Source organism: Xiphias gladius, chromosome 21, assembly GCF_016859285.1.
Source record: "Xiphias gladius isolate SHS-SW01 ecotype Sanya breed wild chromosome 21, ASM1685928v1, whole genome shotgun sequence".
Lineage (NCBI taxonomy): Eukaryota > Metazoa > Chordata > Actinopteri > Istiophoriformes > Xiphiidae > Xiphias > Xiphias gladius.
The window spans coordinates 2,707,962-2,727,826 of NC_053420.1; the positions used below are offsets into that span (position 1 = coordinate 2,707,962).

The window sequence follows — 19,865 nt, forward strand, 5'->3', positions numbered from 1 at the left end:
AACCCCAAAAAAAAAGGCACGTCAACAGCTACTGGATGGAGAGTCGGGAAATTTCATCACACATTCACGGTCCACGGAGGATGAATTCCAATTAGTGCTGCACGACTCAGATTAATCCACAAGGAAAATAGCTGTTAGCTGCAGCCACATATTTCTGAACACGTGAGGAAAACTGCCCTGATGCAAAGACAACAGCTACACCAGAGGAAGCTACGGCACGGTTCAAATCCATGGTGCGAAAGTGGGAAGAGAAAAAAAAAAAAGAAAAACACACAGGGCGTTTTCCTCACTGTCCTCATTACAGCCACCACCAACTATTATCGTCATCATCATCATGTTTTTCTTTTCTCTGACAAATCCTGAGGAGGACGAGGGGAAGGAAATCAATTAGGTCCTGTTTCAGGGTGTTTATAAAGGTTCGTCTGTCAAGCTGTCTGCATTGAGCGTCCAACCTGGACTCAGGTAGGTGGATCGGGGCAGAGACGGGGGTGAGGCAGCTCCGGGCCAACCTCTTTAAAATGCAACTCTTTGCCGAGCAACATCACGGCGTGAGTTTGTCCATGTGTTGGCAGGTACTCTGTCCAATACATTTTAAATCAAGGCTTCTCTGCATTCAAATGTTTCAAATTTGAACATGCACATGCAGCATTAGTAGGTACTACTGGAATTTGAACTCCTTTACGCACCGTTGATGAAATAATTAACACCAGTGCACGTTTTAACGTTATGTATGAGTGGTTGCTCATGTCGGACGGGTAGTGAGGGAGAGGAAAAGAAAATCCGGCAGAAGGTGAAAAGGGAATAACGGCAGAACGCTGCATGTCAGGACGTTTCAGTTGAGCAGGGATTCGACTTTTGTTTTCTGCTACACCTGAGCAAAAATATTCAGGAAATGTTTCGATATATTTTGAATACGCAAAGGGAACTTCAGAGCCAGATTTCCAAACAGCCTGAATAATAAAAATTAAATCTCAGGTTTACAGCAATGAGGCAGTAGAAGTGGATCATTGCATTTCTCCACAACATTTCAGCGGAAAATCTTTAGTTTTCTTAAGGGTGAGATTTTCTCTTAAACAAAGTGAAGCAAAAAGGTATATTTTTTGTGTTTTTGAGTTTTCTAATATGTGCTCAAACTAGTGTACATGCAGCATAAAGATCCTGTTTTAACTGAGCTTAACAATACTTTGATTGATTGTAAACAGATTTCTCAGACGGATTATAGTAAGCAGTTTTAGGGTGTTTCCTGTACTTAACACTCTCTCTCTGTCAGGTCTCAGTAAAACATGAGCTCACCAGTGGGTCCAGGAGGCAACGTGACTTTTCCTCATCAGGTTCGGGGAAATCTTAGTGCTGCATGTTTTGCAATGACTCCTCATATCGATGAAACTGTTTTTGACTTGCTTGCGCTGTTGTGTTTCGATTTCAGTGTAAACTTCATCATTGCAAATAAAAGTCTTGCGCCATTTAGTTCTTCTAGACTAACGCAAGAAAATTTAGTACAGTTAAATGTGTCACCATGATTTTCTAAAACGAAAACGTAATTTGATGTTTGATCAACTCTGAGAGAAACATCACTCTCTAACCTTTATGGCTCTAACACTGACTCTGTGTCTAACTGAAGCCCCTTCACACGAAGCACTGACCTCACATCGTGACCAAATTATGGCCTGGTCTGGTGCCTCCTGATATCGAGCCTCAAGCAGAACTCACTTTGTGTCCATGCCCAGATTACCATCGTGCGTATGTTCTGCCTCCTGATTCACAGTTATGTGCTAACCGATAAAGGTGTTTGCTGGAAAATAAACCTGCGGTAAATGTTATTTTACCATTTCAAAGCTCAAACTCTAACGTTAGCTGGTAAACGGTCTTGAATGGTCGAGAAAAGGCGAAAGAAATTGTTCTTTACTTTGATATGAACTCTACGTTTTACACAAAGGATAAAACCGACAGGTTATTCATATTAACGCAGATATGATGAGGGAGATTATATTGACTTTTAGCTTTTATTTCAACATTGTTTATGCCGTGTTTTGTGTGTGTGTGTGTGTGTGTGTGTGTGTGTGTGTGTGTGTGTGTGTGTGTGTGTGTGTGTGTGTGTGTGTGTGTGTGTGTGTGTGTGTGTGTGTGTGTGCCAGCATAAGACAGAGGCAAATACTTTCATGCCTGTTAGTGCTCATGACATAGCAATTGTTACACCTTGGCATTTTTCTAATTTCTGCAAAACTTTTCTTCAATTTCTAAAAGGGGGGGGCGGGAACAACGTGATGGGATTCATTCATTCATCTCCATAATGATTCCACATATTTCAGAGGCTTTTCTGTTTCCTTCTTCTCTCTGGCTCCGTCTGTGGTGGAACAGTTCCTATTCATCAGAGACACCTTCACCACAGCATTTGTGAAGAACCTGATTGTGATTCTGGTCTGGCTCAGCCTCAGTTACATCAATGGCACCTTGGTCGCCACTTTTTTCAGACACCAGGTACCAGCACCAACAAACACACAGAATAGACGGATAGAAATCAGGATCTTTTTTCCCCTCATTAATCAATCATTCAATCGATCTATTAAAGGTCTGAAAAGAGTGAAAAATGCCCACTGCAACTTCCCAGAGAACCGAAGTGATCAATCTTCTGATCGCTTGTTCTGACCGTCAGTCCAGAGCTGAAAGGTATCCAGGTAAAAAAGGTGGAAAACAGACGACAGCAGCAAATCCTCACATTTGAGAAGCTGGAACCACAGAAAGTCAACATTGGTGCTTAATACCTGACATAAACCTTTAAGCGATTCTTGAAATTGTTGGCAATTAATTTTCTGTTGATTGACTAATCAATTTATCAACTAATCTGTACATTTTTCAGGCCTTTCAAATAACTGTTAAAGACCTAATGAACAATCGGAGGATATCACCTGAAAATTACGATCAGCAGTTTCCCCCCCCCTTTTTTTTTTAGACCAAACAATTATTGTTTGATCAAGAAAATCAAGGGCAGATTAAATATTAATGAAAAGGATCTTTAGCTGAAACCCGAGTTCGGTTCATCACATTTGTTATTCACGCTTCACAAGATGCTGAAGATCCTTCTTTAACCTTATCAACGCCACGTGTGGATCAACGATTATTACGGTATAAAAATGAATCACTCATTGTCAGGATGGTCTGAGTTGCCGTCCAGACTTTTCTCCCTTTCCTCCAGGGCTCCACTAACATCTTTCCCTTTCCCCCCTCTCCTCTTGTACCATGACCTCCTCTTTCTTTCCTCTTCCTCCAGACCTTTTACGAAGACCCCCGTTACATCCTCTTCATCCACATGGTGATAAACGATGCCGTCCAGCTGACCGTCACCATCACACTCTTTGTCCTCAGCTACATCTTCTACAAGATTAACGTCTCTTTCTGCTGCTTCTTCATCCTGGTGGCCGTCTTCACCACCAGAAACACCCCAGTCAACTTAGCGGGCATGGCCGTAGAGCGCTACATTGCCATTTGCGAACCTTTCAGCCACGCCCGAATCTGCACGGTGAGAAGAACTTACATGGTCATCGGGTTGATCTGGTTCATATGTGTGGTTCCGGATATCACGGATCTATTTGTGACGCTGGCGACCGAGTCCCTGGGCTTCTTTCAGGAGTCCGTGTTCTGCTTGCGACAAACAGTGTTCAAGGACCCGATCCTCGCGTACAAAAGACAAGCCTTTGACATCATCTATTTCTCCTGCGTGTTTCTGACTCTGATCTTCACCTACTTGAGAATCCTGTTCACAGCCAGGGCCATCTCCTCGGAGAAGACGTCAGCCCAGAGAGCCAGGAACACCATCCTGCTCCACGGTGTCCAGCTGGCCATGTGCCTGCTCTCCTACATCTCCCCCAGTGTGGAGCTTGTTCTGCATCTCATCTTCCCCGGCCGAACCCTAGAAATCAGATTTGCAAACTACCTGATCATCTACATCCTGCCCCGGTTCCTGAGCCCGATCATCTACGGCGTCAGAGACAGAAAGTTCAGGAAGTACTTCAAGATGTACCTTCTGAGCAACAGGTGCAGGGAGAAACTGCAGAAAGTGGCCCCCCAGCAGTGAGACGACATGTAACCGATTACACGGCAAGAGGGGTTGAATGAAAAAATCCACTCTGATGGAGCAGATCTTCAATTTTTAACATTCTAATTCAAATTTGAAAAATTAAAAAGAATTGAAAATATGTTGAAAGTCAGAATAGAAGTACTGAAAATGGCCGGACGGGCTAGTGCAAGTAAAAACAACAACAACAACAACAATACAATACAATATTTTATACTGTATGTACTTGCTGATACAATAAAGAAAAAAGATGTCTAAACACAGAAAACCATCAAATGTCTTTCATCTGAGACGATGAATGGTAGAAATTTGATCATGGTATCAGGTGCAGTCACTGCACAGGTGAACAGGGAGCCACTGTGAGCTGTGGGAGCTACACACACACACACACATACACACACACAGAAATCTCTGAAACAAACAGAAACAAACACCACCTGGTGGCGCAGACACCACATCATTTCCTACAGTGGTAGTTTATACACCGTGCCTTTGAGTCACTAAATCAATACTGGCAATTATAGGATTTTCAATTCAGGAAACAGGTGTGATTCTCCCGCACTAAAGGTTCAGCTGGTGCTCTGCCTCGAAAAGTTAAATACAGTTTTAATGTCTGTATTTCCCCAAAACAAAAAGCATCGGTCAACCTACCGATCAGCACATGAGGTGATGCTTCAGCTCCTTTTCACCTTTGGAGTTTCCGGACAACATCACGTCGTTTTCTAGTTTTGGAGCCGACACGTTTACAGTAGGTTAAGTGCACAATCCACCGGGAAACGTGTCGGTGGTAGAGTCTGAGACACTATGGTATTTTTTAACCATGCAGATCAATCTGCTTCACCGTCGGCTTTAAAATCAACTGCTCACATGCAGGGAATAGACAAACTAACAAAACACCCCATTCAAAAATAAAGAAAAAAGAAAACCTTTAAATTAGTAGTAAATGAATCCTGATTATAAACGCAGATACAACAGAGAGTCACAGTTTGCCTGCTGAATATTCGGTTGCTGTCCGGCTAATAGGGCTTTCCGGACTTTGACATATTTGCCTGCACCAGGAGCAGATGTCCACAGCTGGACAAATCCTCCTTCTCCTCATGTCAGTGTCTTTCACACTGTCTGTCAGACCTCTTAACTGGCAGGTGGCAAAACATTCACCCTAATGCAAGCCGAAGCCATGGCTTCTGTTACTGTCGTGTTTGGCTCAGATACTTTACGAGATTTCGTTTACGAGTGACGAGTTAACATTGTGCGTCTCCCCGCACCTTCCCGGCCGGTCGACGGTGGCAGCCCAAGCTCACGGCCGCGTTTGACACTAGATCAAGACTCTCTCCACAAACCAGCAACGTTGGATTCCTGTAAGCGTCACAGTGTGATAACGGATTAAGTCATAAATGCAGCTTTCACTTGATGGATTTCAGCTGAAACTCGAACAAGACTGACAGTTGTTAAAACCACGTGCTCCATGTGGTTTTCTCCTGCTCATCTTCCTCACTAGCTCAGGGATCAAGAGTCTCCTCATGCTCATTACAAGGATCCAAAACATGACCCTGACACCCGGTCCCCATGACGACCTGATCAATACTCACACACACACACACACACGCATCCACGCAAATCCTTATAAACGAGAGCCCAGGCTGCTGGAGGAGGTCACTGACAGTCAGTGACTGACCGGAGAGCGAGAGCCGTTTATTGTCTGTGAATAGTGTCTCTGCTATCACTGCTGTTTGCTACTTTTGTTTTGTTGTTACTATTAAAAAGGCAGCGTGCGTCTTTCTTCTTTAAAAAAAGGTTTTGTGTCACACACACATATTGGTATCGTGGACGTGTAAGTGCTGAATCTGTGAATGTGTGTGAATCTAAAGGGGCCACACAGCGAATAATATAGATATAATATAGATATAATATAGATATAATATAGATATTTTGTGGTAAGAAACTTTTTTTTTCTGGTCTACACACGTCTTCGTTACACACTGAGTGAATATTTATGAGAAGCTGAATGAAGTAAGTCTGTAAGTTTCTAGAATGCATGTGTATACATGTATATTGTAAACTTGCTGTGTAACAAGAGTTGTATTATAGTGTTTACTTACACATACTAATCTGTTCCACATCATCCCTATGTTAAGGTGTCATAGATATTTACGTTTTGTTAAACCTTTATTTAAAAAAATAATTAAACACACAGTGTGTTTAACTCTCAATATATCCTGTTTCAAATTAAAAGAATTCTCTGCAAAGTATTAACAAAATGCAGAAAATCAGCCTCCAGATTTTCCGTGTGGGTTTCGTCTGCGTGCCAGTCTCACATTATCAGAGAGCGCACTGACTGAAATGTTTTTGAATTGTGCTTTAAAAGTTCTCTCTGCGCCTGAGGAATGCATTTCCTTCGATGTTCCTGCAGATTTCAAAGCTGCATTTTAAAACGCCGTGAGCCACAAGCCCCTGAAGAAGCGTGAATGGGATTTCTGTGGTTGCAGGTGAGTACAGGTTAAGATGTCTATATGCTCATTAATATCTATGACGTACACTTATATAATATGACAATGTAGCCTTTCATGCATTTCATGTACTCATCTCTGTTCCATACAAAAAAAAAATTCAACCCATTCACTCTCATGTGAATGTGCTTCGTAGTGAATCATACAATTGTTTGGTATTTAATATGTTCAAATAACTATTTCATAAAATGCGTCGCTGAAACAATGCATGAACGCGGCCGTTGGTATTTCTCTGTAAAACATCAGATTTCATCTCTGTGTTCCTTCAGACCGTGAGGAGGACACGTCGGTGATGCACAACGCCACCTCCCACAGCCCCCTGGTCCTGCCGTTGAGTAATACCAGCTTTTCGCTGACAGGGGGCGCTGTGGCTGTGCCCAAAGACAGCTTCTCCAATGCCCTGACCAAGAACACGGTGGCCGTGCTGGTGTGGCTGGCCCTGAGTGTCCTCAACAGCAGCATGGTGCACACCTTCCTCAGACACAGGTACACACTGTTTCTGCATTTATTTCTGGCCCCACGTCGCAGTTGTTTCCCGACACACATAACGACTGACGCGTAACTCTGGGCCGTAGTATGTTCAGTCACGTGATGCTTAACTCATCCTGAGCATGGAGACGGCAGACGCAAAATGTGTATAAATCCATATGTTTATTACTTTACGTGAATAAATCCTTCCGTCAATCTTTCCATGGCTGTAGGAAAAAAAAACTTCTCATGGGCCAGACCCGTTTGACCCCATCACGTAAAATGCCGTAATTTGCTTGAACCCGAGTCCACTTTGTTCAGGGTCTCTGTCCTGTGATCCCACGCTGAAACGATAAGTCGGTTAATTGATCGGTCCAGCCGCTGAAGATAATCTGGCAACAACCGGGGAAGGTGATTGTTTAAGTACATTTTCAAGCAAAGATACCAAAGAACCTCTTGTTCCACCTTCTTCAGTGTGAGGAAGATTTGCAGTTGACCATCTTATTCAATAGCAAATTGACAAAAGACGTGCCCTTGGTGAAAATTCTTTACACACCAAACAACACACTGATTGATAAAGAAACTAATGAACAATATAATCAGAATAACCGTTAGTTGCAGCCTAATCATACGTGTCCACCTCTGACCCCAGCCTCTTCTACGAGAACCCCCGATACATCATGTTCATCTGCATGGTGATCAACGATGCCCTGCAGCTGACCCTTGTGACAGCTCTCTACGTGGTCAGCTACATCTTCAGGAAGATCCACGCCTCCGTCTGCTGCCTTCTGGTGAGTCACTTCGACATCAGCCTAGTACCAGCTGGGTTCTGTTAGACCCAGCGACGACCGGCACAAATCTGTAGGACTTGCCGAACACAGACGTACAGCTCTCACGAACAAAGCCGGGACTGTTTCAGAAGCGATAGCCAGGTGCATTTTTGTCAACTCTTCATCTTTTCTCGCTCATCTGTTCACTCATCCCCTCAGATCATGACAGCGGTCCTCACCACCCGCTCCACCCCTCTCCTCCTGGCCGGCATGGCCGTGGAGCGCTACATCTCCATCTGCTTCCCCTTGCACTACAGCCAGATGTGCACCGTCCCCCGCACCATCCTCCTGATCTGCGTCATCCTCATCCTCACCGCCGCCCCGCCCGTCACCGACCTCCTCATCACCGTCGTCAGGGAGCCCCCGAGTTTCTTCCACACCACCATTTTCTGCGACCACTCGCTTCTCTTTCGCGACCGGTCCATCTACTACAAGAACTGCGTGTTCGACGGGACTTACCTGTCCTTTGTGGCTCTGATGCTGCTCTACACCTACTGCAAGATCATGCTGACGGCACGAGCTGCCTCAACGAGCCTGGCATCAGTGAAGAGGGCGAGGAACACCGTGCTGCTTCATGGGGTGCAGGTGGGTGTCACAGGAGGAAAAGCGGTGGGCCACTGAACCAGCGTCTACGGTAACAGGACCACACCTTAAAGGAGTGCAGACATCGTTTATGTAATTAGTTGCATTCGCGTATAACAAGTCAAAATGTCCTAAAGCAAAGGGTTAAAAAATTCAGAATAACATCAGGGGAATTTTTTTTTTTTTTAAACAAAATAAAGCCATTGTTTTTATACATTTTTACATATAAAATTAATAGATAATGTACAGGCACAACTTCAAGATAGACTCTGACCTAGGTCATAATTATTTTCATGATCAATTTTTCTAATTAGCTGATTAACTGTTAAGTCTACAAAGTGTCAGATGTCTTGTTTAGTCCAAAATGCAAAGATATAAAAACGGCAAATCATCAAATTCGAGTCGCTGGAACTACAGAATGTTTTTCATTTCAGCTTGGTAAATGACGACTGATCTATTTTTCTGCGTGATTAACTGACCAGTCGTTACCTTTTTTCTAATTCCACAGGTGTTTTTCAGCTTGAATGGATTACAAAACACTGGCCTTTTAATCAAACTGCGCACGATTCGGGATGGGTAGACTGAAAGCTCAGCTATCAAAACTTTGATACCCCAATGCTACTCGTTTGGTTTCAATCAAAAAGCATCACTTACAGGTTGTTTGCGAGGTTTTGCACACACGAAAATCTATTCTGTTCTTAATCATCTCGGTAGTACGAGCTGAAAGACCTTAGAGGTCTGAGAATCATACAAGTTTACTGTTTGTCCACCAACATGACTACTGACATTCTCCTACACCCCCTGCCCTTTTGTTTCAGCTGCTGCTGTGCATGCTTGCCTTTGTGGTTCCCTCCCTTCAGGCTGCTCTCATCTCCCTCTTCCCCCACCGGAGTCTGGAGATCCGTTACATCTTCTTCCTGCTCGTCTACATCATCCCCCGCTTCCTGAGCCCCGTCATCTATGGTTTTCGCGACGAGCAGTTCAGGAAGTACTGGACCCGGTACCTGGCTTGTCGGAGCCACAGCATCATCAGGGTCAGGCCGGTGTTGAAGAGAGTGAACTAGCAGGTGAAATGACCACATCAGGCAACCTGCAGACGAGTCCAACAGTCGGTCTACCGCTGAGTCTGGTCATCTGGTTCGAACTCAAGGTCTTCCATACGACTGATGACTCAATGGTGAGCGTAGGAAATATGAACACTCTTTAAGAATGAAACTGTTTACGGAACGTTGGCTTTTGACAAAACGTTCTGCTGATATTTAAATAATCTCAGTAGTATCCAAAGATCAAGACAGTCGGACGAGTGAGTGGATGGATAAACTCCTGATAAAAAAAAACTGAATTCGTTTGGCACCCAAGTGACTTGGATACTAGAAAATCCTACTTTAGAAACTGTTTGTAAAATATCGTCAAATTTGTTTTTAAAGAACCTTAAACAAAGTGTAATGGGAACTGTGATGTTCTAATCATGCAGCTAAGCATCTGTATAAGGGACGATATATATACTCAGACACAAGTCATACATCTGCCATCCCCTGCCCCGTTCGCGAATATTTCTGCTCAGGTCCGATGATACAGGGGAGCCAGCCAACGCAGACGAAGCCGTGTGCACTATTTGCTACAAGAAAGCTGTGGTGAAAGCAGATAAAAGAACAAACTACTGAACACCAACTGAACGTGATATACTGTACGCTTGTCCATAAGGGTGCATCTGTCCTGTTGGCCCGTTTTTATTTTACTTGCCCAGCGTTAAATAGCCCATTTGTGAAAATTCTTCAATAAAAGGTATGTGAAACATAGACGTTTCAAGTATTTCTGTTTTGGAAGGAAAGGAAAATTGGCCAGAACCAGGCCAGTTGTTCTTGTAGTGAAGGCCGTGAAATGGACAGCGGTCGTTTTAGCCGTGGAGTGTCACAGAAAAAAAAGATATGAGGAAGCCAAGCAAAACAGATCCTCTGCAGATGCAGCAAATATGGAAGTGTAACCCATCTTTTTACAAATTAAACCTTGTACGTAATTAATGCAACTATTCGTATTTGTTGCAGGTTGGTGGAATACAGTAAAAACATACAACAACATTCAGTTATACAGTAGTAAACAGAAGGGGGGCACTTGGACAACTGGTATAAGTTTGTAAAAAAGAAACAATGAATTTATACGGCTTCAAAAATAGATGCAAAGTAAAGATCAGTTCTTGAAAAGCTCTCATTCGCAGATACAGTTTAACATTTACATACATACTGTACAGTATTCTAGGGAATCAACTAACAATTATTTCTTATTGTCGATTAATCTGTTGATTACTTTATCAATTAACTGATTAGTTGGTTTGTCAATAAAATGTTAGGAAAATAATGACAAACCCCCATCACAGTTTCCCCAGAGACCAAGGTGACGTCTTCGAATATCTTGTTTTCACCAAAAACAACAAAACGTCTCATTTAGAATGAAATGATGAAGAAGAAACACAGCAGCAAGTTCTCACGTTGGAGAAACTGACACAAGCAAATGTTTTGTGAAATGGGAAAAGTTACTCAAACAACTGAGCGATTATCAAAATAGTTGCTAATTAATTTTCTGTTGATCCACTAATCGATTACATGACTAATGGTTTCAGCTCTGCAGTATCCCCTTAACTAGATACTATTACTCCTAATACCTCTGACCCTTCAAGCAAAGCAAGGACGGAAAAAGCTGCTCGAGTACCAGAACTTCTGCACAAGCTACACTCAGATGTCACACTTGGACCAAAGGAGCTGCCTAGAGGATGGAGCTATTTTATTATACGGCTCGGATCGGCATGAAACTCTCCCAGTTCAACCCAAAACAAATAGCTCAGTCTGAAAATATCCGGTTCTTTCATAAAAACTCAAAACATACAAGCCCGTTTACAAAAAAGCTTCGTGGCAGCATTTCGTTGTTGCGTGGAGGTGGACACTCTTTCTTATAGTGCAAGCAAAACAAACCCTAAAATGTCCAAAACTCAACGGAGTAAAAACTAGCGAGAGTTGGAGGTTAAGATTGTTTTGTCAAGGCTACGGTGACAGAAGAGTGGACCGCAGGTTTGTACTTAGGCAAACAAGGAAGACAACGTTCCCTGGCGAAGCATTTCAATTCAAATAACCACACTGTGCTAACAAACTTCTGTCCTCGCGGCTATAAAACCCCTTCGCACGCTGTACGGACAAATACCATTACATAGAGAAAGCGGAGCTAACATGCCGAGAGGACGACTCTCAACTCTCTGGGGTCTCCCCGACACTGGAAAGCCTCACCGAGGTTTAGCACGTTAGCACGCGCCAGATTTACCGTCTCTTGCCACTTCCCCCCTCTTCTCGGTCCGAGCCACTTTGTTTCCCCATTTACCGAGCCGGGGCAGTGTAGGAAAACCGGACGATTTTTAAGCGTCCACGCAACGGACAGCTAGCGGGCCGCGAGGAGGCATTCACCGAATCGGACCAAAAGCGTATTGGACTAGAATCCCTGACGACATTCATGACGACAATGAGCCCAGTTGCTCGGCTGCTTACGGCAATAATTCCATATATTTTCAAATGGGTCATAATGGAATAAAAGGTTTATTAATTGAATTGCACTCAAATTAACACGCTGGTATTCCAAATGCTGACGTGATAATCTTCCTTCCTCAGTGCCTCCATCCAGCTCCCCACCCCACCTCTACAAGATAATCTCATATCACAGCTTTGTTAGCACTGAAATCTATATAACTTCATCGCTTCCCGTTCCTCTCACCACTTACAGACAGTTGGTTCGGCCCCGTACCTCCACATAGGCCAGACTAGTGCGGCGTTGAAGTAAGTTTGATTATTTTAACTTCCCCTTTAGTCATCATCTAAATCTAGAGTCAGAATGTGAGTAGTCCTTTCCTTCTTTTTTTGTATTTGCTTAGCCTTGATTGTGCAGTTATTTCAAGATGTAATGAGTAGAGGGGGATTTATTTTATAACATTCACCTTTGAAAATGTGATACTTTATTTTTGTTCTTGATCAATCAGTGGGGGGGGTATTTTAATGTAGCTTACTCATATTAGGTTACTTTATTTGTATTTTTTCACAAATCACAACTTTACTTACTTAATTTAATTGTAGTCTCTTATAAATGAGATCCTGCTGAATCCTACGGTTTCTTATATTTTATCTCCTGTATCTTAACTAAGTGAAACGTCAGATTATCAATTGAGATCTCGGGTCTTTGTGAAACATTTCATGTGAATGTATGTCATTTACTAATCTGAATTAATCTATGACTAAACAATACGTGAGATTCTGGGTGGACTGTGTTTCCAGTACTGACTGAACCGAGCTCTGGTTTCCCAGAGCCGGGCAGGACGAGGTGCAATATGAACTCAACCACACGTTTAGACAGCCTGAGTGACGCTTTCTCAAAGAACTTCATCACCTTTGCTCTCAGCTCTATCATCAACTGCATCAACGGAGCTTTCGTGTACACCTACTTTAAGAGCGAGGTCTTCCAGCGAGACCCCAGGTGACAGAGGACCACGTGTGATTTCCTGGTTTTTCTTTCGGTCACATACGTGAACATGCTTACAGTAAAACCCATCTGGCTGTTTCGCGTCGCCTGCCCTAACTGCTGCACTCCTCCCTGCCGCAGGTATGTGCTGTACATCCATCTGGTGATCAACGACATGATTATGCTGACATTTTCTGTGGCGCTGCAAATCATAACCTACACCATTCACCTGACCTTCGCTCCCTGCTGCATCATCCTGCTCGTCTTACTCACGACCAGCAAGTAGGTGTGTGTGTTTGCGCTCGAGAGAACGTGTCAAAACAGTTTTTCTGTTCGGGTGCTCCGTTCAGGTTTCCTTGGCTCCAGCGCTGCCAACGCATAGACTGCGGGCTTTAGGACGTGCGTGTCTCTCAAACTGGAATTTCTACTTGACAGCCTCTTAAAATATAATCTGATAAGCAGAAAAGGAGGAAATGAGTGTGCTGTAAACTGTCCATCCCATGTAACATCCCTATGGATTGAACTGAGATGGATAAATCCGAAGGCGAGTCGGCTATCGATCTAAAAAACGACTGGCTCGGAGCAAACTAGCCCTTTGGTGCTCCATGTCGGTGCCATTACCTTTGAGCCGACAATCTGTTTTTCTGATGAATAAAAACCCAGCGATCTTCCTGAAAACCAAGAACTTCTGTCACTAAAACTTACTGCTGTTCTCAAAGTATTTCCAGATTTCTCTTCTCTTCATCCGGATGAAAGATATCGTTTTGATGTATGTGTCTTCTATGATTTGTTCTTTTTATTTTCAGTTACATCTCTCCGTATTTAAGTTTTGTTTTTTATATTTTATATTTTCAAGCAAGATAATGCTTTCTTCTTTTTTCTCGTGTTGTACAAAAAGAGCAGGAGCGTAAATTATTTTTGATCGTCGGAGTACCAATGTGAGATAACGGGTTAAAAGATCTTTTTCTGTCGTGCAGCAAAACAGAATATTTTTTTCATCCGAATGTTCAGAAGGAGTCTTTGAGGATTATGAGATTACTTTAGGAACAGGCAGCGGTTAAAGTGTTTTTTAGAAACCCTTCTGGATTTTTCTGAACATTAAAGGGTCATTCATTTTTCTATAAATACTGACGCTTAGCTCCTTGACTCGAACATAGTGATACATGAGGTCCGGTCTAGACCATCAAGTTTCAGTCTCAATATTTTAATTTCCTAATCTTTTACTGAATATGAGCCGTGTGCAGAAAACGTGATAAGGACTTCTACTAAAGTTGAGCTTTTAACGTTCCGCCACAGCTTAAATTGGCAGCGTGAAAGCTCAAAGACACGAGCTCAGCCCCCACAACAGCATAATACCGATGCGGATAAACACACCACATGAGCCAGACGAGGGGACGGGAGCATGTGAGCAGAAACCGGCAGACGAGCGATGAATAAAACAGCCGGCGGCCTCAACAGGCCTCGCAGATTTCCTGGGCCGCGAAGTAACTAAGCACATTTACTCAGGTAGAGGGGGGGAAATTCACAAGCTTCCCAGCAGCACATAGAGGCAATTAAAAGTATCCCCACCCCGACCAGCGGCAACATGAAAGCAATGCACACACTGATGACCATAATTATAATTATAATCCACTTGTATAATATTTGTCCTTCTGAAAGGGGCCATTCTGCACAATGAACACTTGTACTTTCAGTACTTTGAATGTATTCGGATGCTCACGCTTTTCTGCTTTTACCTAAGTGTAAAATTGAATCCAAGAAGCTAGAGACTTTTCATACTGTGATATTGACAGTTGTACTTAAACCGCACCGTTCTCCTGTTCTAGCTTGACTTTACTCGTCTGTTTTATGTCGATGTTTTGTCGTTTACGGTTTATAGATTTTCTATCGACTTCTCGTATTGTTATATTGCGTCAATTTGCCAAATGCCCTCTGTATTTTCACGTGAAGCACTTTGACTTGCCTTGCTGCTGAAGGGTGATGTACATAAAAACCTGCCTCGCCCTCCATTACTGCAGATGCAGCCTCGGAGACACGGGCTGAACAGAACCGAGACCAGAGCGGCAACGATCGGTCAACGGATCAATCAGTCCATCGAAACACAATCAATCAGCAGCTGTTTTGATTATCAGAGTGATTTGTGTCATTTTCAAGCAAAAACACCAAAAAACATTTGATGGTTCCAGGTTCTGAAATTTGCTGTTTTTCTTTTTTTCTTCTATCACAGTAAACTGGATATTTATTTTGGGGGGGGGGGGGTTAGTGACACCAGCCTGTGATGGGCATTTTCCAGGGTGGTCTGGTATTTTACAGACCGACAGATGAATCCATCAATCGAAAAAACAACCGAAGCAGTGACCTAGGGGATGTCAGTGCGGGGGGTGAACAGTCTGGCTTTCCGGTGTCCGAGTACCTGTTGGTCCCCCCGAGACGTATTTCACGACCGCGACCGACCGGCACGACGAGCTGCAACACCTGGGCCCGAGTCGACCAGCGGGCCCGTGCACAGAGCCGTCGACCTCGCCCACAGGGCGCCTGACACAGGGAGCCCTCCCGGTTCCGTTGCCCAACGACACCCCCGCACCAGGCGTTTCCGGCGGAGGTTGGGAACACAGTGGCCGGGACCGGTGGGCGGAGCGCGGGCAGGTTAAGCATCCCGCCTTCGCCGCAGGAGGTGCGTTGGATTTGAGCTCCAGCGAGTAGAGCAGGTCCCTGATTGGACTGTAGAGCCGGAACTGAACTAGCCCCCGCCTGTGAACGAGGTGACGGGTGTCAGATTAAAGGAAAAACCCCCCAGTGGTGGAAGAAGTGCCAAAAAAGTACCAGTACCGCACTGTAACGATACTCCATTACAAGTAAAAGTCCTGCATTCAAAATCCTGGGAGTATTATCAGCAAAATGTTGAGTATCAGAGGTAAAATTACTTGTTCTGTGTCCTGCCACTGAAGTCCGGTTCTGTCTGACGCTATTAGATTAGATAACACTGGAGCATCAGTGTGTGAGCATCGTTTTAACCTGTCAGGTAGTTTAGTCTTAGTCCAGTGTTCTCAACCTGGGGTACCAGGCCTACCGAAGGGTCGCCGTACAAGCCAAGGGGTTCTGATACAACCTGCCCTGCAGTTTTTTTTTTAATGCTGATCATATGTTTTTTGGTTTTTGTTCTTTTTTTTAATGAAAAATCTTAATCTGAAAAGTAACTGGCAACCGTGGCTGTAAGTCTAAAGTAGCATAAAATGGGAATAAGTGAAGTAAAAGTACCTCACAATTGTGCTTAAGTACTGTTCCTGAGTAATTGTACCAATGGAAAAACATCAATAAATGAGTGGAGACAAAAATATGACACATCCACTGAGCCTGTAGAGCTGCAATGATTAGCCAACTAATTCATCCGTAGATTGACAGAAGATTAATATGCAACAACTTCGAAAAGTGATGCGTCGTATCATTTTAATGCAGTTCTAAACATTCTCCGTTTTCCACACCGATACATCGACGAATGAGACTGAACCACAGATCCTGACAGTTTCCCACCATCCAACATTGCTCAGAAGTGGTCCGTCAGTTGACGCGTTACATCGTACGCGCAACAGGAGCAGATCTAAATACGGCCCAGTTAGCAGGCAACTGGAGTTGTCACGTCAGAAGGCGACGAAGCGTAGGAAAAGGTTGAGTGCACGATGAAGGGAGCGGAGGGCTGGTGCTGAACGTGCCGTGTAATACCTCTCGGTCTGACCATTACCCTGGAAGAACAGCACCGCTGCAAACGGGACATTTGCCATCTCATGGTGTGGTGAGCGCTGCAGTCACAGATCGGGTACATGTCAGACCAAAAAGGATATTTCCTTTGAAAACTCCTATCACTCTAGATATCCGGGCTCCGTTAAAATTTGCACAGTAATTCTGGATTAAGAAGAGTAAACAAATCATCATCGTGTGTGTTTTTATTTGTCTTTATCCAGGAACAGCCCACTGAACCTGGCTGGCATGGCGGTCGAGCGTTACATCGCCATTTGCCTACCTCTTCATCACGTCCGGATGTGCACCGTGCGGCGAGCCTACGCTCTGATTGCACTGATCTGGGGCGTCTCCTTCATCCCCGCCGCCTCGGACATCATCATCGTCCTCGCCACCCAGCCCCTCTCTGTCTACTCAAGGACTTTCATCTGTTACAACTCCAATTTGTACAACACACAGCACCACCAGGCTCAAAGGGTGGTTGTCCAGGTGAAGTATTCATCTGTCTGGAAGAGGTCAGGTCGCAAAAACAGGCAGAATGTCCGGAACGGCGGTACAGAGACCTCAAACAGGAAACAGGGGCAAAATCAGGAATGTGTACAGGCAGGCTGGCGAGAACGCTAGGAAGAGCTGGTAAACTACGCAACATGGAAAATATTGAGTGAATCGGGCTGGTATAAGCAGTGCGAAGCCCAGTTGGGAATGGGGAACGGGTGAGCAGGCAGGTGTAGGGTGATGTGTAGTACTGGTGCGAAGGTCCGAGGGCATCTGGTGGACAGGTGAAAAATAGCAGGTCTGGAAAGTTCCATAAAAATGCAGGGGCACTGGGAAGTTAACAAAGCAGATTATGGACACCTCCACAATCCGCTGTGGACGGTATGGTGGACTGTATAGTGTCTTTTTCTCTCTTTTGGAAATAAACTCTGTTATGGTATAAGAATCCAATTTGAATTTTTAATTTTTGAGCAAGATGTCATCAGCATGAAAATGGGTATTAAAATGTTGCGCTGAAAAATAAATATTATTTATGTTAAGAGTAAATGGTATGGGGCCTAACATTGGTCCTTGGGGGACACCTTTATCAACCCTTATCCCTTTCTGTTCACTGCGTATGTCCGTGGAGCAGTTTGTTTTGGTTTTTATTTCATGGCTTAGTTTTAATGACTTTTCATATCAACAGCAGATTTAAGTGACCACGGTTTTGTGTCTTCACATCTGCCCATCAGGTCGTTCTGTTTTCCTTTGTCTTCCTGACTCTGATCATCAGCTACCTGAATGTCTTCTGCGTCGCCCGATCAGCTTCTGGTTCTAACCAGGCCTCGGCCAGAAACGCCCGCAACACTATCCTGCTGCACGGAGTCCAGCTCCTCATCTGCATGTTGTCATTCACCTCTCCCTTCATCAACATCGTTTTAGTCGCCACTTGGCCCCGGGACCGCACCAAAATCCTCTTCGCCACCTTTCTGTTTACCAATGTGCTTCCGCGTCTGCTCAGTCCGCTCATCTACGGCGTCAGAGACAAGAAGTTCAGGAGACACATCGGGCACCACTTCTGCTGCAAATGCTGCAACTCTGTAGAAAAGAAGGTGAACCCGCCAGGATCCCGGAGGAGGCCTGGACAGGTGCTACAGTAACTGACCTTAAAAGACTGGGCCTTCGATTTTGCATGTTTTAGTCCTTGATCTACAAATACCACTGACCACACAAGCTGATTTTGGCGCCAACTGAAATGTTCGAAAGTGATTCTCTAATGTCCTTCCTGCTTTGACGATTTGAGACCCAAATGCTACTTTCAGGGGATAACGTCGCAATCGCTAATGTTAACTGTAAATTAGCATGAACTGCAGTATAATGTCAACCAGCTAAAGTGCAAAATCCTTCAGAAAACCGTGCGGCCGTTTACTGTCAGTGTCAGTGTCCAAGCTCGGTGTGCATAAATAAAGAAAAAACGCTTAAAAGAAAATCAGCCGCTTCAGCCATCAGTCTTGCTGCAAATCTGAACCTGTTCGTCACTTTAGCTTTGAATGATCCCGAACGTAGGACGGCACCACTCAGTCGTCTTAACACTCAGCACCGGGCGCATGTGAAAAGGTACCGAGTAGCAGAAAAGGTGACAGATTTTTGTCTTGTGGCTCGGCTGCCATTAGTAAATTGCTTATGAGAGGAGAAGGCCTGCAGATGTCCAGACCGAGATGCAAGACAGCCTTTGGCCACCAGATGTCCCCATCATCACAGACATGTGTATGAGATATGAATAAAATAAACAAGTACATTTCTGACTGTCACTTGGATGAGTGAGAATTTTTTTTTCCTGGTCCTAGAAAGTTGTATTTTCTTTTAACACTTTGTTCACAAAAAAAACCCATTTTATAGTTTATACAAATAAAAAAATAAAAATGTTTTTTTAAAACCCCCCAAAAAACCAACTAATTTCTTTCTGCAGCCGTGGGTGGGGGTGTGAGGTGGGAAGAGATCTTAGAGATCTATTATTCTAAAGACCTAAGATGGAGACGTTGATTCATTTCACTTTACTTTTTGCTTTTTCTTTCTTTCTTGAGGCTGTTACCGGTATGAGAGAGAGATTGTTTGTGTTACATTCCTGTCTCCTCAGCAAACTAAAGGGGAAAATGAATAAAAACAAACGGACCAACTCATTTTATTTTATGGAATCAAGAGGACCTCTGACACTTTGTTCCCTTTCACCGAGGATGAAGAGGGGGGAAGTCTGCCGCACAAGTCTGCGGAAAACTTCAAGCCCTCGCTCGCAATGCGTCACGCCTCGGTGGATGTTAGAGGCGTGTTGCGGCCGAGTTGCCATTTCACAAACTTTCGTCAAGGGCCACGGATACGCGCACCCCTGGAATCCCGGGTGTGAGACGGCGGCGATGCCACGGGCAGAGGCACGGGGCGCTCAAAGCGCAGCGTCGGCACCGGCGGACCGGGTCCCTGACGCGTCATAAACACGACCCTGTGCACGCACGGTATATGAATGGCGATCGTGCTCCGGAATGTGACGGAGAAAGCCGAGGAGCGGCCTCCGGCGGAGACGGGCGCGGACGGAGCCAGGCTGCGTGTCCAGCGCCGACCCGGACAGTCGGTCGTCCCGGTCCCTGAAGTTTCCAGCGGGGGGAGCGGCTCGTCCTCTCCCGGTTCTTCCGCCCGCTCCGGCCGTGAAAGTCC

At 44.5% G+C, this 19,865-nt stretch overlaps 3 protein-coding genes across 3 annotated transcripts; all 3 read left to right on the forward strand.

Annotated features, from left to right (window-relative positions):
- Positions 1-2,373: 2,373 nt before the first annotated feature.
- Positions 2,374-4,072, forward strand: LOC120807173 (odorant receptor 131-2-like). The gene is made up of 2 exons (XM_040158909.1): positions 2,374-2,478; positions 3,269-4,072. Exon 2 carries the CDS (start codon positions 3,308-3,310, stop codon positions 4,070-4,072), a length of 765 nt encoding a protein of 254 aa, XP_040014843.1. The 5' UTR covers positions 2,374-2,478; positions 3,269-3,307.
- Positions 4,073-6,964: 2,892 nt separating this feature from the next.
- Positions 6,965-9,523, forward strand: LOC120807174 (odorant receptor 131-2-like). Its single transcript, XM_040158910.1, has 4 exons — positions 6,965-7,065; positions 7,700-7,838; positions 8,037-8,462; positions 9,278-9,523. The coding sequence occupies exons 1-4, from the start codon at positions 7,040-7,042 to the stop codon at positions 9,521-9,523; spliced, it is 837 nt and encodes a 278-aa protein (XP_040014844.1). The 5' UTR covers positions 6,965-7,039.
- A 3,296-nt stretch (positions 9,524-12,819) lies between these two features.
- LOC120807175 (odorant receptor 131-2-like) lies at positions 12,820-18,319 on the forward strand. The gene is made up of 4 exons (XM_040158911.1): positions 12,820-12,965; positions 13,092-13,232; positions 16,910-17,174; positions 17,912-18,319. The coding sequence occupies exons 1-4, from the start codon at positions 12,820-12,822 to the stop codon at positions 18,317-18,319; spliced, it is 960 nt and encodes a 319-aa protein (XP_040014845.1).
- Positions 18,320-19,865: the final 1,546 nt, after the last annotated feature.

Coding starts and splice junctions, on each gene's coding strand:
- LOC120807175 (XM_040158911.1), top strand. CDS start 12,820: ATGAACTCAACCACACGTTTAGACAGCCTGAGTGACGCTTTCTCAAAG. Junction 12,966..13,091: donor GTCTTCCAGCGAGACCCCAG/GTGACAGAGGAC, acceptor TCCCTGCCGCAG/GTATGTGCTGTACATCCATC. Junction 13,233..16,909: donor GTCTTACTCACGACCAGCAA/GTAGGTGTGTGT, acceptor GTCTTTATCCAG/GAACAGCCCACTGAACCTGG.
- LOC120807174 (XM_040158910.1), top strand. CDS start 7,040: ATGGTGCACACCTTCCTCAGACACAG. Junction 7,066..7,699: donor CACACCTTCCTCAGACACAG/GTACACACTGTT, acceptor CTCTGACCCCAG/CCTCTTCTACGAGAACCCCC. Junction 7,839..8,036: donor CCTCCGTCTGCTGCCTTCTG/GTGAGTCACTTC, acceptor TCATCCCCTCAG/ATCATGACAGCGGTCCTCAC.
- LOC120807173 (XM_040158909.1), top strand. CDS start 3,308: ATGGTGATAAACGATGCCGTCCAGCTGACCGTCACCATCACACTCTTT.